General features: G+C 34.6%; 1 protein-coding gene across 1 annotated transcript in view; it reads right to left on the bottom strand.

The window, feature by feature from the left end:
* LOC117107265 (TBC1 domain family member 15-like) overlaps positions 1-15,723 on the bottom strand; it is a 25,072-nt gene extending 9,349 nt beyond the window's left edge. The window contains exons 1-14 of the mRNA XM_033248891.1: positions 15,569-15,723; positions 14,946-15,041; positions 12,716-12,830; positions 11,506-11,722; positions 10,881-10,992; positions 9,519-9,713; positions 9,196-9,324; positions 7,861-7,964; positions 7,040-7,134; positions 6,778-6,894; positions 4,536-4,642; positions 3,871-3,970; positions 3,355-3,452; positions 799-915 (exon numbers count right to left, since the gene is read on the bottom strand). Of these exons, the coding sequence (XP_033104782.1) occupies positions 799-915; positions 3,355-3,452; positions 3,871-3,970; positions 4,536-4,642; positions 6,778-6,894; positions 7,040-7,134; positions 7,861-7,964; positions 9,196-9,324; positions 9,519-9,713; positions 10,881-10,992; positions 11,506-11,722; positions 12,716-12,830; positions 14,946-15,041; positions 15,569-15,652 (1,686 nt within the window). The 5' untranslated portion in view covers positions 15,653-15,723. The remainder of the gene's footprint in view (positions 1-798; positions 916-3,354; positions 3,453-3,870; positions 3,971-4,535; positions 4,643-6,777; positions 6,895-7,039; positions 7,135-7,860; positions 7,965-9,195; positions 9,325-9,518; positions 9,714-10,880; positions 10,993-11,505; positions 11,723-12,715; positions 12,831-14,945; positions 15,042-15,568) is intronic.
* Positions 15,724-17,199: the final 1,476 nt, after the last annotated feature.

Consider the following 17,199-nt stretch of genomic DNA (forward strand, 5'->3'; position numbering starts at 1 on the left):
ATTTTAGTTTTATTTTAGGCCTTCTTCAAAATACCTATGCCACAGCAGTTGATTTTTTTGCCGTAAAACCAAAATAGTTTTATCTATGCCGACTTGCCGATCGGTTAGCGTGAGCCCTGACTGAACTCTGCAGAAAATCCACATCGAACTTCGCATCGCGATTTAAAACAAAATGTCGGAAAACTTTTCTTTGACGCATGCGCATTTGCATATATGTCTACACACATACGCACACACATACTACACACAATGAAAAACAAAAGAAATGTGACAGAGTGATTACAATAGTTCCTATTGCATTACATGCATAGGTACTAAAAAGGGCAAATGAGCTTACGATTCATCATCTAACTATGCTTAGTTTAAAGAATCATGGGGAGGGGTACACAAAATTGCTGGGGGAGGGGAATGCGAAAATTGGGAAAGCGGAAATAAATCCCTATTCCAATGAAAATGTAATGGACATTTTTAGTATTTTAACACACTGGAACTAATTTGCCATCATGGGGGGGGGGATGGTGCGCATGCAAATTAAGCAAGTTTTGCCCGCTGACAAGGCTTTCCATACATTTTTGCATGCTGTATAAAATACACTGTTCCAGTTAAAGTGATTAATCATATGGATGGATGTGGAATGCTTCATTAAACTGAAATAACTTGTCTAAACACAACACCATCTCACTTCTTTGTGCGAAATGATCAATAATATATTATGACATAAATATTCATATTTCTGTCAACATTTAATATACTTTCAACAAAGGATAAGGCATATTGCAAAAGAGAATTGCATCTTACCTTTAGAATTTCATTAAATCCAAAATCCTCTTGGATCATTGTATCTTTTTCTGTATCTAAGATAGCCAGACACATGAGAAGGTGAAAGTTGTTACAGGGTAAGCCAGTCCACATCATCTACAATTAAACATTTATTAAGATTAATACTATTTTCTCTTTATTTTTATTATATATTAATTCAAATTTATTATATATTCAATGGTCAGTTATGTTTATTTTACAACAGTGTATAAAAAAGCAGTTGATGATAACAGTGATGACAATGTTGATGTCAATGATGATTGTGATAACAACGATGATGAAGATGAAAACGATGATGAAGACGATGATGACAGCAATGGATCATAATGGTGTGATGGTGATTATGATGACTGATGATTATGATTGATGATTTATGATGATTATGATTAATGATAACTGAAGATGATCATGATGATGATGAATAATGATGATTGATTGACAGGTTGGTGTTTGAGATTTTTGTTTGAAATGCTTGACCATAGACTGGTGCATGAAATGTAAATAAAAAATTAGCTTGTTTTGGGAGTACAATGTACCCCTCTTTTCCTCTCTCTTTTTCATACAAAGGGAGATGGTGGGGAACTCCCCTTAATCTACCTCTAGTGATTACAAGGCTTATTTGAGGGTATTATTTAACTACTTACAAACATCCTACAGTGGTCCGGTTACTGGCTACGGAGATAGTCCATAATTTATTTCTTTATTTTTATTTCCAGGTAATGACAAAATACGAACAGGGCAAATCAGTTAAAAGGACCTAGGATTACAAATGGGGTCAAGGAAGTCCAGTAGCGAACTTATTGTCTGTCTATATAATGAGTTGCAATGCATTTCACAAGAACAACATAAATATAATGTTCTGCATAAAACAAGTCAATGGCGGATTTTAGAGGGACCCAGTCGGCCCGGGGCCCCCTTAATGTTTTCAAAATTGTACAAAATTTGAGAAAAAGAATAAAATTACATTCAAATTTTCAGAATGAGAGTGCCATTTCCGGCCTTCTAGAGATGACATAATCGTAAATTTTCTTACCTTAGCCCCAACTATGGTGTGGCTGAGGTGGTATAAATTGGTTGTGAAAGGACTTGAGCCAAGGTCTATGGGATTGGAACTTGGAAGGCAAGTACTAACGTACAGCTCCATTTTTTTTTTTACCAAAGATGGCCTGGAGTGAAGTATACATGCAGAGTTCTTTTGCCAGGCTTAGGTATACATAACTATTCGTTTTTACACTATATTTATAGAGGGCGATCCTTCCAGCTTAGCTGATATTCAGAAGCACTCTTAAATAAACAACTACAAGTTCATGGATGTTTGCCTTGAGGAAATAAAAGAGGCAGTTTAAAAAAGACAGGGGAAACCCCTTATGGTTAAAAATTACTGACCACATGATAACTGTTTTTATAACTAGGATATTAACAGGTTGAAGAAACATACTTATGATCAGAGCGATGCACTTCCTAGGATTATATGGAAGGAAAAGAGGTGCAGATAAAGGAAGATGTTGGTTAAGCCAATAATATAATGCTCAAGGTTTTTACATTCAAGAGGAAACAGGGAAAGCTACCATGACCTTCCCAAGGTTTAATTCATTTATGTATTTCTGTTATTTTCTATAATGACGGTCATTGACCCATAAATGTCAATAAACAAATCAATTCATTAGTGCTATTAAGGAAAATGTACAGTATGTATGTACTTACAACAAAAGTATTAAATTCTACTAGAGAAATACATAGGAAAGGCCACTAAAATGATTATGTATAGAAATGATGAGATATTAAAAATTTAAATGTACAGGTTTATCGTAAAGGACATTATAATAACTTTCTTTCCAGTAGAATTATTGTCACTTAAGATCCAGCTGTTCATTTCACTTTAAAATAGGTAGTTTTCACCGCACGACGTTAACCTTAACGTTAGTATCAAACATGCAACGCGATAGCTCCGCCCCTTTTGTAAACAAATCGAAATATGCATGCGTAAACATGTAACTAACGTACGTCGAGCACGTAAAATCCTGAAATTAACGTGCTCCGCAATGCCAGATTATTTAATTATGACATCATCCATTAACGTTAAGGTTAACGTCATGCGGCGAAAACTACCTATTATCTAATTTTTTATGCACTTTAGTTAGAATTCATATTTATACTACTGGAAATATGGAAGAAAAACGTTGTCACATAAGAAGATACCCAGTGCTTTTCACTTTGTAATGTGACAATAATAACATAAGACATAACATACACCTGTACATTTTACTTTGTAATGTGACAATAATCCTTTTTTTTTTCCAGTAGAATTGTGACCACCATATGTATGTATATGTATGTATATATATATATGTATATGTATGTATATATATATATGTATATGTATGTATATATATATATATGTATATGTATGTATATATATATATATATATATATGTATATATATATATATGTATATATATATATAAAACAGTTTAAATAAAACTAAAAGTATTTGAAAACATGTAAGGATGATGAATATTTCCTATTTGAACATACCTCCCAATACAGGCTTATATCCTCATATGTGAATTCTCGTTTGAAACGTATGAGCAGCCACCGGAAGCAGAAATACATATTGCTACATTCTTTAGAATCTATGTACAGATGAAAGGTTTGAAAACAATGTGATTACTTGGCTCACCATACTATAGTCATGCTACAGAATGCAAATAACTAAAAATATTTACAAAAATACATTTAGTAGCACAAACACATTGTATGTATTTTTGTAAATGTTTTAGCTAATTGAATATAAAATTGTATAAAACAAATACCCGCAGCCACGAAAAAGTAGAAATTTCAGAAAAAAAATAAAGGATTTTACATACTGTACATAAAGTAAACAACTACTGTGGTGAATAAACACCCCGGTTTGAATAAATTTCCCCCCTCAAATAAACACCCTCTCAATAATCCTTCTCACCAACAAACGCCTTTGAGCGTTCATTTAAATAAGTAAGTAAGTAAGACAATTACTGTACAGCCACTAGAAAAGCAAAACAATTTACATACCTAAGTACACAAACAAATCTGGATCTAAAAACTGCAATAGGGTACTAAGCTGTATAAGCTGTTTCTTCATCCCAGCTTGGTCGAGGTCAAAATTGCTCATCTACATTTAACAAAGAAAATACACCATATTAGACAGTTTCATTCTTAGAGTAATCAAAACTGAAATTCATAAGCAGTGCATCTTCATAATCGATACGATACAAGAAGCTTTATTGCAATTTTATCATATAAAATTGAAGTTGAACAATAGACCAAGAAAACACAGTACAATAACATCACAAAAAAGGACACAAAATGCAAAATAAATAAAAAATTTCATGAAATAAAACAAAGCAAAAAAATTTTGAAAAGCTAAAAAATAAAGCAAAAAAGGGATTAGGCCTAAGAGAGAATAGAATGGGATATATTTACAATTTTATATACAATAATCTATACATGGTGATACAATAATCTATACATTGTGAAGAGTCCATGTACAACCATTACTGCATTGAGACTTGCAAACACTGATTCTGACTTGCATTATTAAAAAGATTATGAAATTATGACTGTTGGGTTTGTTTTGTTTGTTTAACTGTAAGTTTGAAACTTGTTTGTTATTTATTTTGCATCTTCATTAATTGTCAACAAAACACATTTGGATGGACAAAAGGAAATTTGTTTACCATTCCCGGTTGATCCATAAAACCTGAAAAACACCAAAATGCATCAACTTCATCATCCATGATCTGTAGGATTGGTGACAACATGTCACTCATACCCTGCACATAACCTGCAACAAGAGCATAAATTGTAGCTAAGATAGATTATATTTTTCCTGTGTTCAGTAGTGTGTGGAGTTTGAGTCAGTTACTACTGTTAATCAAAGTTATGCTTCAGCGAGCCTTATTCCGGGACATAAATGTGCAGAAGCAGTGAACTGGTTCATTTTCTATTTGTTGGCTTCTCTCTTGGTTTCAATACAGCTGTTCGTCAGTTTAATGATAGATACTGTCAACCTCTGACTAATTACAACATAAATGTATATTTTATGAACAGGATCAAATGATGTAATGGTATACAATAATAATCTACTTTCCACCTCAAGACCTTTGTACACTAACTTTCCTTGTCACGCAAAGATCATCAATTATTTGTTAAATTTTTTCCAACAACATTTATTTCATTTCAATATGGCAGTCGTAATATAAAATAACAATACTGTAAATTATTTCATCAAAAAATTAAAAAATTTACCAATATTGAGGATCTACACTAGAAGAAAACAGTTTCTTGTCATGTGTAAGACCCAGAAGAAAACAATAACGATATAAAAATAAAAAGATAAAGAATAAGTAAACAGATATACCTAATAAATCATATGACAAAATACAGAAACAAAGAGAATATAACAGAGCATCGTACAATGTACGATGACACTGTATAATGAAATAAATATTTTTTAAGGTCTAATCGAAAAGATTTAGGAGATTTAAACTTTTGAAGGGATCATTAAGTCTAATCCACAATCGCGGCCCGGAAACAGAAATAAAATATTCTGAAACTTTAAGTTAAACAAATGGTATATCATGATGCTGTGGTTTTCAGAGACTATCAGAGTTTGGACATACTGTACTATGCACTGGTAATTTATTAATGGAAAATTCAGAAATAAATGAGGTTGAATAAGCATATTGTATAACATGAGTAGAATATATTGGGGAAGATATATCACAATCTACTAAGTACACCAATCACTTCAGAATTGTTTTTTTTTATCCAACTTAAGTGCTCATGAATATATACACCAAGGAACAAAGTATAAACTTTTTTGCTCAAAGGATCTGCCTTTTATTTCAAGCTAAAAATTAGAAAGATCTATTTTTTATGTTGGGTGTGGAAGAGAATGTAATTTGTCTTTTGTGCATTAATGAAAATTTTGTTTGTGGCAAACTATTCAGCGAAAATTTGTAGTTCTGTGTTAACAGTATTAAATAAAACATTTAGATCTGAATGCGTATAAAAAATAGTAGTATCATCAGCAAAGGATATAACCTTTAGAGTAGCACTTGTTCAAGGAAAGGTCATTTTCCAAAATGAAAAATAAAAGGGGACCTAATACAGACCCTTGAGGTACTTCGTAGGTCACATCCCTCACTGATGATTTGCAAGAAAATTTGGCAACATACCGCTTGCGGTTTTTCAAATAGCTTTTAAACCAATTTAATGCAACACTCCCCTAATTCCATAATTAAATAATTTACAAATAAGAGTATTATGGGTAATAGCATCAAAAACCTTAGATAAATCTAAAAAATTGTTTATTATCGAAAGCATTCGTAATGTTATTATGTAAATCAAGAATATCATGGCATGTGGAATGGTTTTTTTTATGGTGAAAGCCGTATTGATGGGTATGTGGAGAATATTATATTTAGTAGGTAATCATAAAGTCGTTGGTGCATAAGTTTATCAATGATCTTTGGGAAAACGCTGAGGAGAGAAATAGACCTATAATTAGAAATTTGGTTTTTGTCTCCCTTTTAGTAGACAGGGATAACATAGATTTGGAAATACACCCGATGAAAATGAAAAATTAATAGAGAATGTTAGTTGATCTCATATACATGGCAATATTTGTTTAATCATATGTGGCATGACCAGATCATAACCAGAACCAAAGTTAGGATTTAAATTTTGGTCAATAAGCATGCACCAATCCAAACCAGTGTTTAACAAGTGTAGGTATTTAGTTGTCTAATTTAGACAAATAATTATCCTAATTGAATGCCATTCTTCTTCACTCTTTTTTTTAATTAGCTCTTTTTTCACCCTTTGCCACAGCTGTCCTCTCCTCTTGATGCTACTGATGGTAGGGATTCAAGCTAGGGTTCAGGTAAATTAAATTCAGAAATTACTTATTCATACCTAGATCAAAGTTATACTGGCAGTAGGTCATAAGATTATCATATAGCATCTCCAAGTGAGGGTTGTTGTCACCTGCATAGTAGGGGTGCATTCTGTCTGTACGCAGAACATCCTTATCTGAAAACAATCAAGAAAAATTGACAAGAGTCAAGCCAGAACATAATATTTAAACAACCTTTTTTTGATTAACTTAAATAAATTAGCAAATATTTAACAATATATATTTTCATATTCAATAAAAAAAAAATAGAATTAATTTTACCAACTACATTTCTTCTTTCTCGTAAAATTCCAAACCTTTTTTCTTGGTCTTCTGATATAGTCTTCCACTGGGCTTTCATACAAAAATACTCATCTCTAAAAAAAAATTATTAAACTATTGCACAGAAGACACAAAAACAATTTAACAAATTCAAATATCAGTGCTATATGAAACAGAGGATAATTTTCAATAACATTATAAATGGATTTTATTATAGGTGTAATTTTTGCCCTACCTGACGTGGAAATGTACCGAATACTCAGTACATTTGAAAACTGCGAAAAAAATGTATAGGTGTAATTTTTTTTTTGAGCAATGGAATCATTTATCTTATAAAACATTTATTGAACTAAATATAGTTTTCTTTGTTAATGTTATGTACATTTGCTTGCACCAGAAGGGGATTTTTATACACTAGTCTAACTTGTTGCTTTCAACAATCTGCATGATTTTGTAAACAATAGGTGTTTTCTGCAAAATAAATGAATTCAATTGGACAAAATAAGTCTAGTTTTTTTATGGCAGTTAAATAAGTTTCATTTTGCATTCAAGTTCAACCCACTTGGCTTACATATAATGAAAATAGCAGACTGTTCAATAATTCCCCCATAAATAAAAATGTGTTGAGTGGGGTGGAAAAGGTTGAAATTTGCACTGGTTGCCAACCCATTTAATGACCATGTGTAATAATAACATCGTCAGTGCCTTATATCCTTTGCCAAAATTTGCAGTATAAATTCATATATTGTGGTCATTATCACTTAAAAAAAAATAGCACAGGCAAAGACTGCTGTCAAGTCAAGATCCTGTATTCTACTTACTCTTTCTTTTTCCTGAGGAGCTTTCTTTCTTTGGTTGTTGAATTCCAGTCAAAATACCCCAAGAGAAACTTCCATGCTTCCTGCCTCAATGAGGCACATAATCCCTGTAAAGACAGAAAAACAAGATTTGAAGAATAGAGTGAATGTAATCAAATCCAGCAAATTTGCTTTTGAAAAGGATGAACAACATAGCAAATTAAATTTCATAAATGATGTGATTTTGTTTAATCTTTCGATGCTCAGAACACATTGTAAGTTCTGAAGCATATTTACTAGGCATAGGCTAGTATACCATTTGGCAAAATAAATGTACCTAGGAGGAACTAGGCATAGAATGTGATTGGCAAATAAAGAAATGTATGTAAATTTATTTATTTACTGGAAAATTGTGATCTGAAGGGGCCATTATTGTCTAAAAAAATTGCACTGGGTATTTCTTCCAGGCAGTAATATCTCTTTTTGGTCACTATTTTTCAACAGTGCATTAAAAACACACTATTTCGATTGCAGATGTACCTTGGTGGGTAAGATGCTTGCCTTCTAATGCTAAGGTTCTGGGTTGAAATCTGTAACAGCATTGGATTGTTTCTCAGGACTAAAAAACATCTTCACTCCCTATGCCTCATAATGAGATACAGATCTCCCTCTAATGAAAAACTCTTCCAATTAAATTCTTTAAAATTTTATTTATTTATTTCCATAAACCTCCCGAAGGAGAAGCAAGTTTGTACGTAAAAACAAAAAGTTTAAAAAGACAATAATAATCTATAAATACTATCTAAATCATTAATAAATAATAAGGACTTTATACTATCACAGATTCCATGATCAATACAAAAATTATTCTTAAAGTACAATTTAACATGCATACGGCATTTAACATAAAAAATGGATTTAATAAACGAAAAGTTGTCGGTGTGAGCAAAATTTATAACACGCGAGAGACTAACGTGAAGTTAAGATGAGACATATCATTGTTAAATGAGAAATTTAAAAAGTGTGTATAAAATGAATGAGAAGCAGAATTGCTATTAAAATTCTGGGCCATGAGGTCTAACTGAACATTTAACTATATTACTGACTTTTGGCAAGACCACCTCCAATTAATGACAACTTTTCAGTGATCCCAAATTAACATATGTCTTTTACCATTATTGTTCAAATTTAGAGACCATGGAAACCCCTGCCCCAAAAGTAGTTTTAACTGGAAGGAGACCTGTATCTATTTAAAAGGTCCCCTAAATATCAGCTGGCCTTCTTGGATAAGCTGGAAGTGTCACCCTTTATGAATATTGCTTAAAAAAACTTGTTTGGTATTATACTATAATAACTTACACCTCTGAATATCTTCTCTTTCAAGCCATCAACATCAACTATTCTACCTTCTGAATCCACATGGCCAGCCCATTCATTAGGGGTCACTGTGCCTCCTCTGGTCACTTCAGGCCTTGGACCAAGTTTTCTCTGTCAACAAGATAAATAATGTTATTGGCTTGCCTATTTTGTTTATGGTAGATATTATATAACATTATATAAACTGAATGTATATGTACTGCAGTACAGTGAAAATACTCATTGATTATCTTTTTAAAAATAATCTCCAACATTATGAATGATTGAATTGATTAATACAGTAAAATTAAGAGTTGTTTACTTACCTCAGCAATCATTTCATACGATGCTTGGTTGGCTAATGATGGTTCAATGGTCAGTCCTATCATATCAGGCATAAGCTCAGCATATTCATCAAATGGCCGGAATTTTTGAGCTGGTTGACCACTAAGAGTGTCTCGGACAAAGTTGGTCACTTTGGAGAAGCCACCCATGATGACAGTAGGATCTTTGAAAAAATTCTGAAAAAGGTATAAGTAAAATACAACTGCAAGAATACTTATATTGAAAAGCATAATGTATAACTTTTGCATATTTTTTGGCTTGACAAGATTAATGGAGGTCAAGTAGCATTGGTGATAGTAAGTCTTTGACGTCTTCCTCTGGGGAGAGAGTTGCAGTCACCAGGTATTGAGCACAAGATAAATTTGAATATTGGTTCTTATTGGTTCGAAAGGAAGGTCCGTCATATGAAGGTCCATCACAGGAAGGTCAATCACAGGAAGGTGCGTCACCTCTAATGCTTCAGTCTACCCAGCTGTATTATTGGGTACCAGCAAATTGTTAGCATTAACCTGTGGTGGACTAATGTCCCACCCAGGGGGAGCATCACACTCTTATCTATTTCATGTTACAGAAACTGTGGATAGGCTCCAGTACTATGAGCCCCGAAGCTCCGCCAGGATTTACTTCTGACATCTTTCAATAAGATAAGGATCAAGCAGTATGGAACTGCACTGCAATAGACCGATTCAGCAATGTTTGTTTACAGCCAGTCATGTGACATAATTTGGGTATACCATGGAAAACATAACAGTGCAATCAATGTGAAAGTATAATGTAATGTAATGTTATGTTTGCAAAAAACAACCACCCACTGTTAATGTGAGATGGCAGGGAAAGGCAATACAATTGTTCAAAAAATAACGTTTATTTTTACATATCCTAGCATTCTCCCAGCACTGTATGCTTTGAAATTTAAGTGATCCTTCGTAAATCTTAGCTAGGCTTAAAATCGCAGCGTAGTTTGCAGGTTGAAGACCCTCGTGAATACCTAAACAGGCTGTAGATGTGCAGGGGCCTAGGCCTAACAGTTGTCAAAAAATCTCAATGTTTGCGGCCCGTGTCCTTGAGAGCATCAGCAAAACATTACGGCAAAATTCCCAATCAATTTGGTATAGTTTACTGGGAATTATAACTATCTTTACAGCAATAACAAAAGATGGCCGCAGTAGCAACCTCCATGTAAAACACCATTGTGCCAGTCCATCGTTTACATCCAACACCTCAGTTAGGTCACAGAACACTCATCATCGAATCAGTCTATTAGACAATTAGTAATGTAAGCATTTATTCTCCATTTATTGATAATATGAAGATGTGATAGCTAAAGGTTGAGTTATGCTTACATGGACATAATTTGCTGAATGTTCTCCCAGCACTTGTAGCTCATCAATGGATCTTGTTAATGCTGCCGAGTTGTGAGGTGTTACTGTAAACAGACGTATATCAGTCGGACATCTGTAAAACCAAGCATGACAAATAAGGGGATTAGAAATTAGTACAAACTAAATAAATTATTCTCATTATTATTATAACATTGTTGCCTTATATTTGCATGGGTTGAAAGATATTATTAATTTCAAGGTAAGTTCCTAAAAGCATAATATTCATCATAAATGAAAATCACTGGTATGTGCAGCACTATAAGCCAAAATTTAAAACTACTGTATTACAATAATTCTAACAATAATGAACAAAACAATATCTTGCAGTAGGAGCTTGTAACAGAACACTTGTGGGGTATTTAATAAGGATCTATGTACATGATAACGAGGCACAGCTGTGGCATCAGATGTATCTGCACTGTAAAACTAACTAAACCTTTCTAGATATCATTCTAAAGGTAATTATAGAATATAATTATATAAAAAAAACTTTGTCACTTGGTTCGGGTTTCGTAAGAACACATCACATTTTATCTTGTGACAATCTGGTAAAATATTTTAAAAGATGATGATTGTAGCCTTGTACCTTGTTAGTGTGACATATTTTTCTATTTTCCTCAGCATAACAGAGCTTCCACCATCATGAAAGTGCAGGGCAGGCAGGCTGACATTATCATTGAGGGTAAACAATAGATAAGCCCAGCCTAAGTCTGGCTTAGATCTACGTATACTCTTTACATCATGTAGGCTAAATGTCATTGCATATTTGCTTTTCTTACGAGCCTGATGGACAGAAATATTTTCTGAAACACACAAAAAATGTTAATGTTCTTTCAATCAGTGCATCAATGGGTGTATGTGATTAACACATTTGTAACATTCCACATTGAGGGAGTTCAAATAATGTATATAACAGTAAAATTCTTAGTGTGGATGTTTTTATGACCAATTTGAAATTAATTTCAAAAACATTAATGTGTGTAAAACTGGATACTGCTCCATTTCTGACAATAAGCCATCTGCTGATTGTCGATGGCAGACTGAGGGGATTGTCATGAAAAAACTATCTGTTACACATAGGTAAAGGTAAAGGTAGGGTAAAGGTAGTTCCATTCTCTGTGGAATCTAACAGATGATGATCGTTGGCACAGCGTGTGCCCAGTTTAAGATGTAACACAGTCAAAACTCTACTAGTGAATGTGTAGGGATCATTGGATTAAGACTCGGTATATAGTATACTATGTTAGTATGTCACAGTACAATATGACACTGAGCAACCGCCTACCAACTGAAAAAGCTATTTATACTCAAGAAGGTCTACCTCCACAAGTTGGAAGAATTTAATTCTGGGAGATCTGCATCAGTGGATCCAGGAATTTTACTTTCAAAGGTGGTCTAACCTAGCCTAGAAAATTGAAGATTATGGCACCTCTACATGGCCGGAAATGGCACACTCAAGACTTAAATTTGAATATAATTTTTCTTTATTTTTTTAAATCATTTTGAAAAAATGGCTTGGGCAGGCTGCTCCCCACCCCCAATAATAAAATAGTGAAAACATGCAAATATTATGAATTTGAGGGGAGACATGCCATTTTCTGGGAAATTCTTGCTTGCTTGCGGGAGTGTGGGAGCTCGTCCAGATTTCCGGGAGACTTGGTATACTGTAGCTTAGATGTGGTGGCACTTAGCCGTATCAATATCTTATGTAGTGTTCCTAAATGCAAAGGAGTGTCATATGTAGTTGTAATATCATTGATGTTGTACTACTCTATTGAAGTTTAAAGGTGGTATACCAGTTTCTGCCTTTTTGTAGCCAACAGTATTAACTACAGTCCAGTCTGTTTCAGGATGATCATCTTCAAAGTCACATTCAGATAATGGATGCCAATCTATGAAAGCCCCTTCACTCTGAAAGACACAATAAAAATATAAATAAGTTCACTTTAAAATTAATCACGATTCTAAAACAAGGTTTCACCAAGGAAATTCAACAGAAGGACGCACATCTCGGGACATCAAAGGTTATAACTCTGGCATCGACATTCTAGGCGCATGTGCGTCCCTACACGCTGAACGTCACAAAAACCATAGCAACCAGACCATAAACCGTCAGCGTACGTGACGAATTACCCACACGCGTGTTAGTTGCCATGATAATCGCGCGTCGTGCGGTGATTATAAAGGCCTAATGATATTTTGCACTAACATTAGACTGAAAATATATTCTTCATTTCAACATTAATTTTACCAAAATTTTGCTGAATTGTCATTCATGAGACTCATTTCGCAGAAAAAATTAATAAATGTTCCGTATATACTCAAATGTTCGTTCTTGGCACCTTATGCCAACATGGTCAAAATTACAGATTAATGTTACATAAGTACATGAAATTTTATAAAATTCGTAAATTTTAAATTGCTATAACTTTTCATTTTCTTGGTCAATTTTCACAAATCAAATTGCAGTTTATAGAAGCATTTAACAAGCTCGCGGTAAAAAAAAATCAGATGTAACAGACATTGCGATGTACTCAAAATTAATAAAATAAAAACTAACACCATAAAACGAATGGCACGCATAGACTAATAATTGACGGCTGTAGTCGCAACTAGTATCGGATTGTCGATGCCACAGTAAAGATCAAAGGACTGTACGCACGCGCTATGTTCGAGGGCGGAGATGTGCGTCCTTCTGTTGAATTACCTTGGTTTCACAGAAAAAAAAAGGCAGATTAAACCTCTTAAACATTGATTAGGATATTCATTATGGAATAGTGCTGTAACTGGCAATGGCATTTTAACAAATGCATTTAAAGATATTCATCTGTTTAATAAATATGGTTTAGCATATTTGGTGAACTTTTTAACGCTACATGATTTACAACCAGTCTGAGTCTGCATTGTATACAATTGTACAAGCTCCTGATTGTGTAGTACCAATTTTTCAAGATTGATAAAAAAAAAAAATTGTGAAAGTCCACAATAATCAAAGCTTCCTGGCATGTTGATTTTACAGGCACACTGTATATATATTGCAAATTAAGGTACAGCATTTTGAGGAATACTGGCCACAATGCAGAATAGACTTGCTTCAAACCATGTTGAGTTGGATGTAAGCATAGATTTATTGATGATTTTTTTTGGCAGGTGCTATAATACCTAATCCCTAATTCTGCTTGAATTTTATTGTCATTACATACAGGCTACGGTCACACTAGAGTCTCAAGCCTGGCTTGACTCACCGCGGGTGAGATTTCAAGCCAGTCATCAACTGAATTTAGTTGGATTGACCTCCAAATTAGGAAAGTCGAAACAGGAAGTTAGAGCGCCGCCACCATCAAAATACCGGCCCCGGCATTGTTGCGGTTAGGATAATCGATGTAGATCATAGACCTATGATAATGGACAGTATATCGGATGATCTAGGCCTACGCTCGGATGTAATGGCAATGCTAGTTTTCGGATTGATAAGTGCATTTATAAACTGATGATTGCGTCTTTAATAAAATACACACATGAAGAACTTGCGCGTTTTTTATTCAAGAACTTCTAAACGCAACAGCGTCATCAACTGTGATTGGTCGCCAGCCAACGAGGAAATGTCAATCCCGGTCACGCCAGGGTCAACCCAGGGTCAATTTGGGTGCTGAGCCGCGATCGAAATAGGTAGATTGAGATCAAGGTCACGCCAGGCGCGAGTCGATCCAGGTGTGGTCACATTTCGAAAATCAGGCTTGAGACTCTAGTGTGACCGTAGCCACAATTATCTAATCAGAATTAAAAACTTGTTCAGAACTAGTGTAACAACAGGAGACATTGCCATTTTTTATTTTCTAGATACCCACTATATGTCACATGACCAGCCTAGCGGAATGTGTCTATTTCAGGATAAACTTATGCCTTACTTTATAAACTATATAGAGCTGGACAGTGGGGTTTGAACTCAGTAATTGGAAAGCAAGAATCATAACCACTACATCATCAATATTAGAACTATGCATTTCCTGGTAGACTATACTTTACCTTTGATATGAGGTTAACTTTTCCTCCAAGTAGCACATCATCTTTTCCTTCACCTTGCGTGGTATGTATGAACACACTTCCTTTTTCAAAAACAACCTGGAAATATAGATTAATTAAAGTCATTTTGTAGTATGAACACACTTCATAACGTGGATTGATTAAATTATTTCTGAAAATCGTTGCACAAAAGTTATCGAAATATTTTGTCATTTAGCAACACAGTAATGTACATAAAGCAAAGGCCGAAACGATGCTGGACCGAAACAATACTTGACCAAACAAAAGACTGAAACAACTCTACACCAAAACGACCCTACACTTTGATACGACCCTGAACATTTTGATAATTACTGTCTACTACTACCTAGGGAGATGCTTCGCCGCTTCTATAAAGCTCCTCCATGTCACCATAATCGCTAGACTAATCCTAAGCCTCAGCGTTGGCCATCGCTTTAGCATAGACCACCGGGTGTGGGCGGTTCTTTCTTCTAAAACAGTTTCCTTCTCTTAGGCCTAGGTAAATCGTCCCGTGCCACAAGAGGCCTAGCTACCTTGAAATAAATTTGTGAAATAAGTATCATCAATGAAAAAACATATTGAATGACAACTACGGTTGTGCTTACCTTAGAAAAGTCCTTTTTTTGGACTTGTGGACTGGAACTTGATGTCATTTGCTTCTCTTTTTTCGAGGCTTTTTTCTTAATCATTTTGATGTTCTTTACGCTAGAGTGCTGTGTTGTGTTGTTTTTTTTATTTTTATAGACTCTACCATTTTCGAATGAGGTCAGTGACTACCCAACACAGTGCTGATTAATCATAATGCACACGTGAGTGGAGTCACCGACTCATAATGATATTTTAGACTTATGACGGAGTTCTAGGGGACAGGCGCAAATGTTTTCGAAATTCATCAAACAAATATTTTACCAAACACCTATAACAAGAAAATCAAGCATTTCTCCGAGGTCCCCGGAGTCGATCCAGGGGCGCAGCTGGTATACGGCCTCACCAGACTCGCACCCCACCAGTGTCAGTAGCCAAAATAATTACACATGATTCATGATCGGCCAGTGACTTTCTCCCTTATGAATAGATAGGCCCTACCTCCATGATAATATATAAATTTAAATGAAGCATCTACAGGAGCTATTCTATTCAAATTTCTATTCTATTTTAGAAATTCAATAATGATTGAATATTACTACCTAGGAAAATTTGTATACTCCCATCGTCGCACCCCAGCTAGGGGCCAATCGCGTAGGCCTACTCTGAGAGTGGAGGAGGGGGTATTCAGTTTGCCTATTGTAGTAATCCAGGAAGCTTTTCCCCTGAAAGCTCCGAAGATTTAATTAATGGGCAAAGACTAAATTCTGAGAGTGAATGCAGAACATAATGATAAAAATATGTAGACAAAAAGGTACACAAACAAAAGAAAAAACACGATAGCCAAAATGGGCAGAAAAAAATATGATGGAGAACAACAGAATAGGCAGTGGCAAGGGTGGGGGCAGAGGAGGTGACAATCGCTTTCAACAAAACGTAGACTGGAGTTAGTGATGATAATAAAAATACCCCAGGCAGCTCAGGCAATACGGCAGACAGACTTTGGCTTGAAAAAGGCCTTTTATTTGTTTGTAAAAAACAAAATTGAATTTGTTGGGGACCCATTATGCTCCAGGGCCCCTGGCTTTAGTGAGAGCTCATAGTTATGACACTGGGTGCTATAGACCATCCATCTGCCACAGTTAAATGGGCCCCTTCTATTTAAAATTCCTGGGCATATTGCTCAGTAAACCTCGACACAGCATAATACAACAGCAAAAAAAGAACCCCCCCCCCAAAAAAAAATAAATAAAATAAAAAATAAAAAACAAAAACAAAACAAAACAAAACAAAACAAAAAACAATGGAAACGATACGCTTTAGATGTATTAGCCTGATGTAATCATTTTAAATGATTCATATATTATTTCACCTTTATCTATAACCTAACTGGAAAGGATATAGCTTATCTTTTTATATTTCTTTTTCCTTCTTCATCTTTTCTTTGGCTTCCATCTTCTCTCTTCCAACATGCGCGCTGCCCCTCTCCCTAAATTTTTCAAAAATTTAAATTAAAAAAAAAAGAAAATTATTCAAATTCAAATTTGAGAGAGCTATTTCCAGCCATCTAGAGGTGACATAATCATAAACCCATGGGGCTGAGGTGCTCTGGGGGACCACCGAATTGCGAATTAAGTCCCTCCCTGTCCCC

This window comes from Anneissia japonica, unplaced genomic scaffold (assembly GCF_011630105.1).
Source record: "Anneissia japonica isolate Jap-2015-1 unplaced genomic scaffold, ASM1163010v1 scaffold211_len1577895_cov191, whole genome shotgun sequence".
In the NCBI taxonomy this organism is placed as follows: domain Eukaryota; kingdom Metazoa; phylum Echinodermata; class Crinoidea; order Comatulida; family Comatulidae; genus Anneissia; species Anneissia japonica.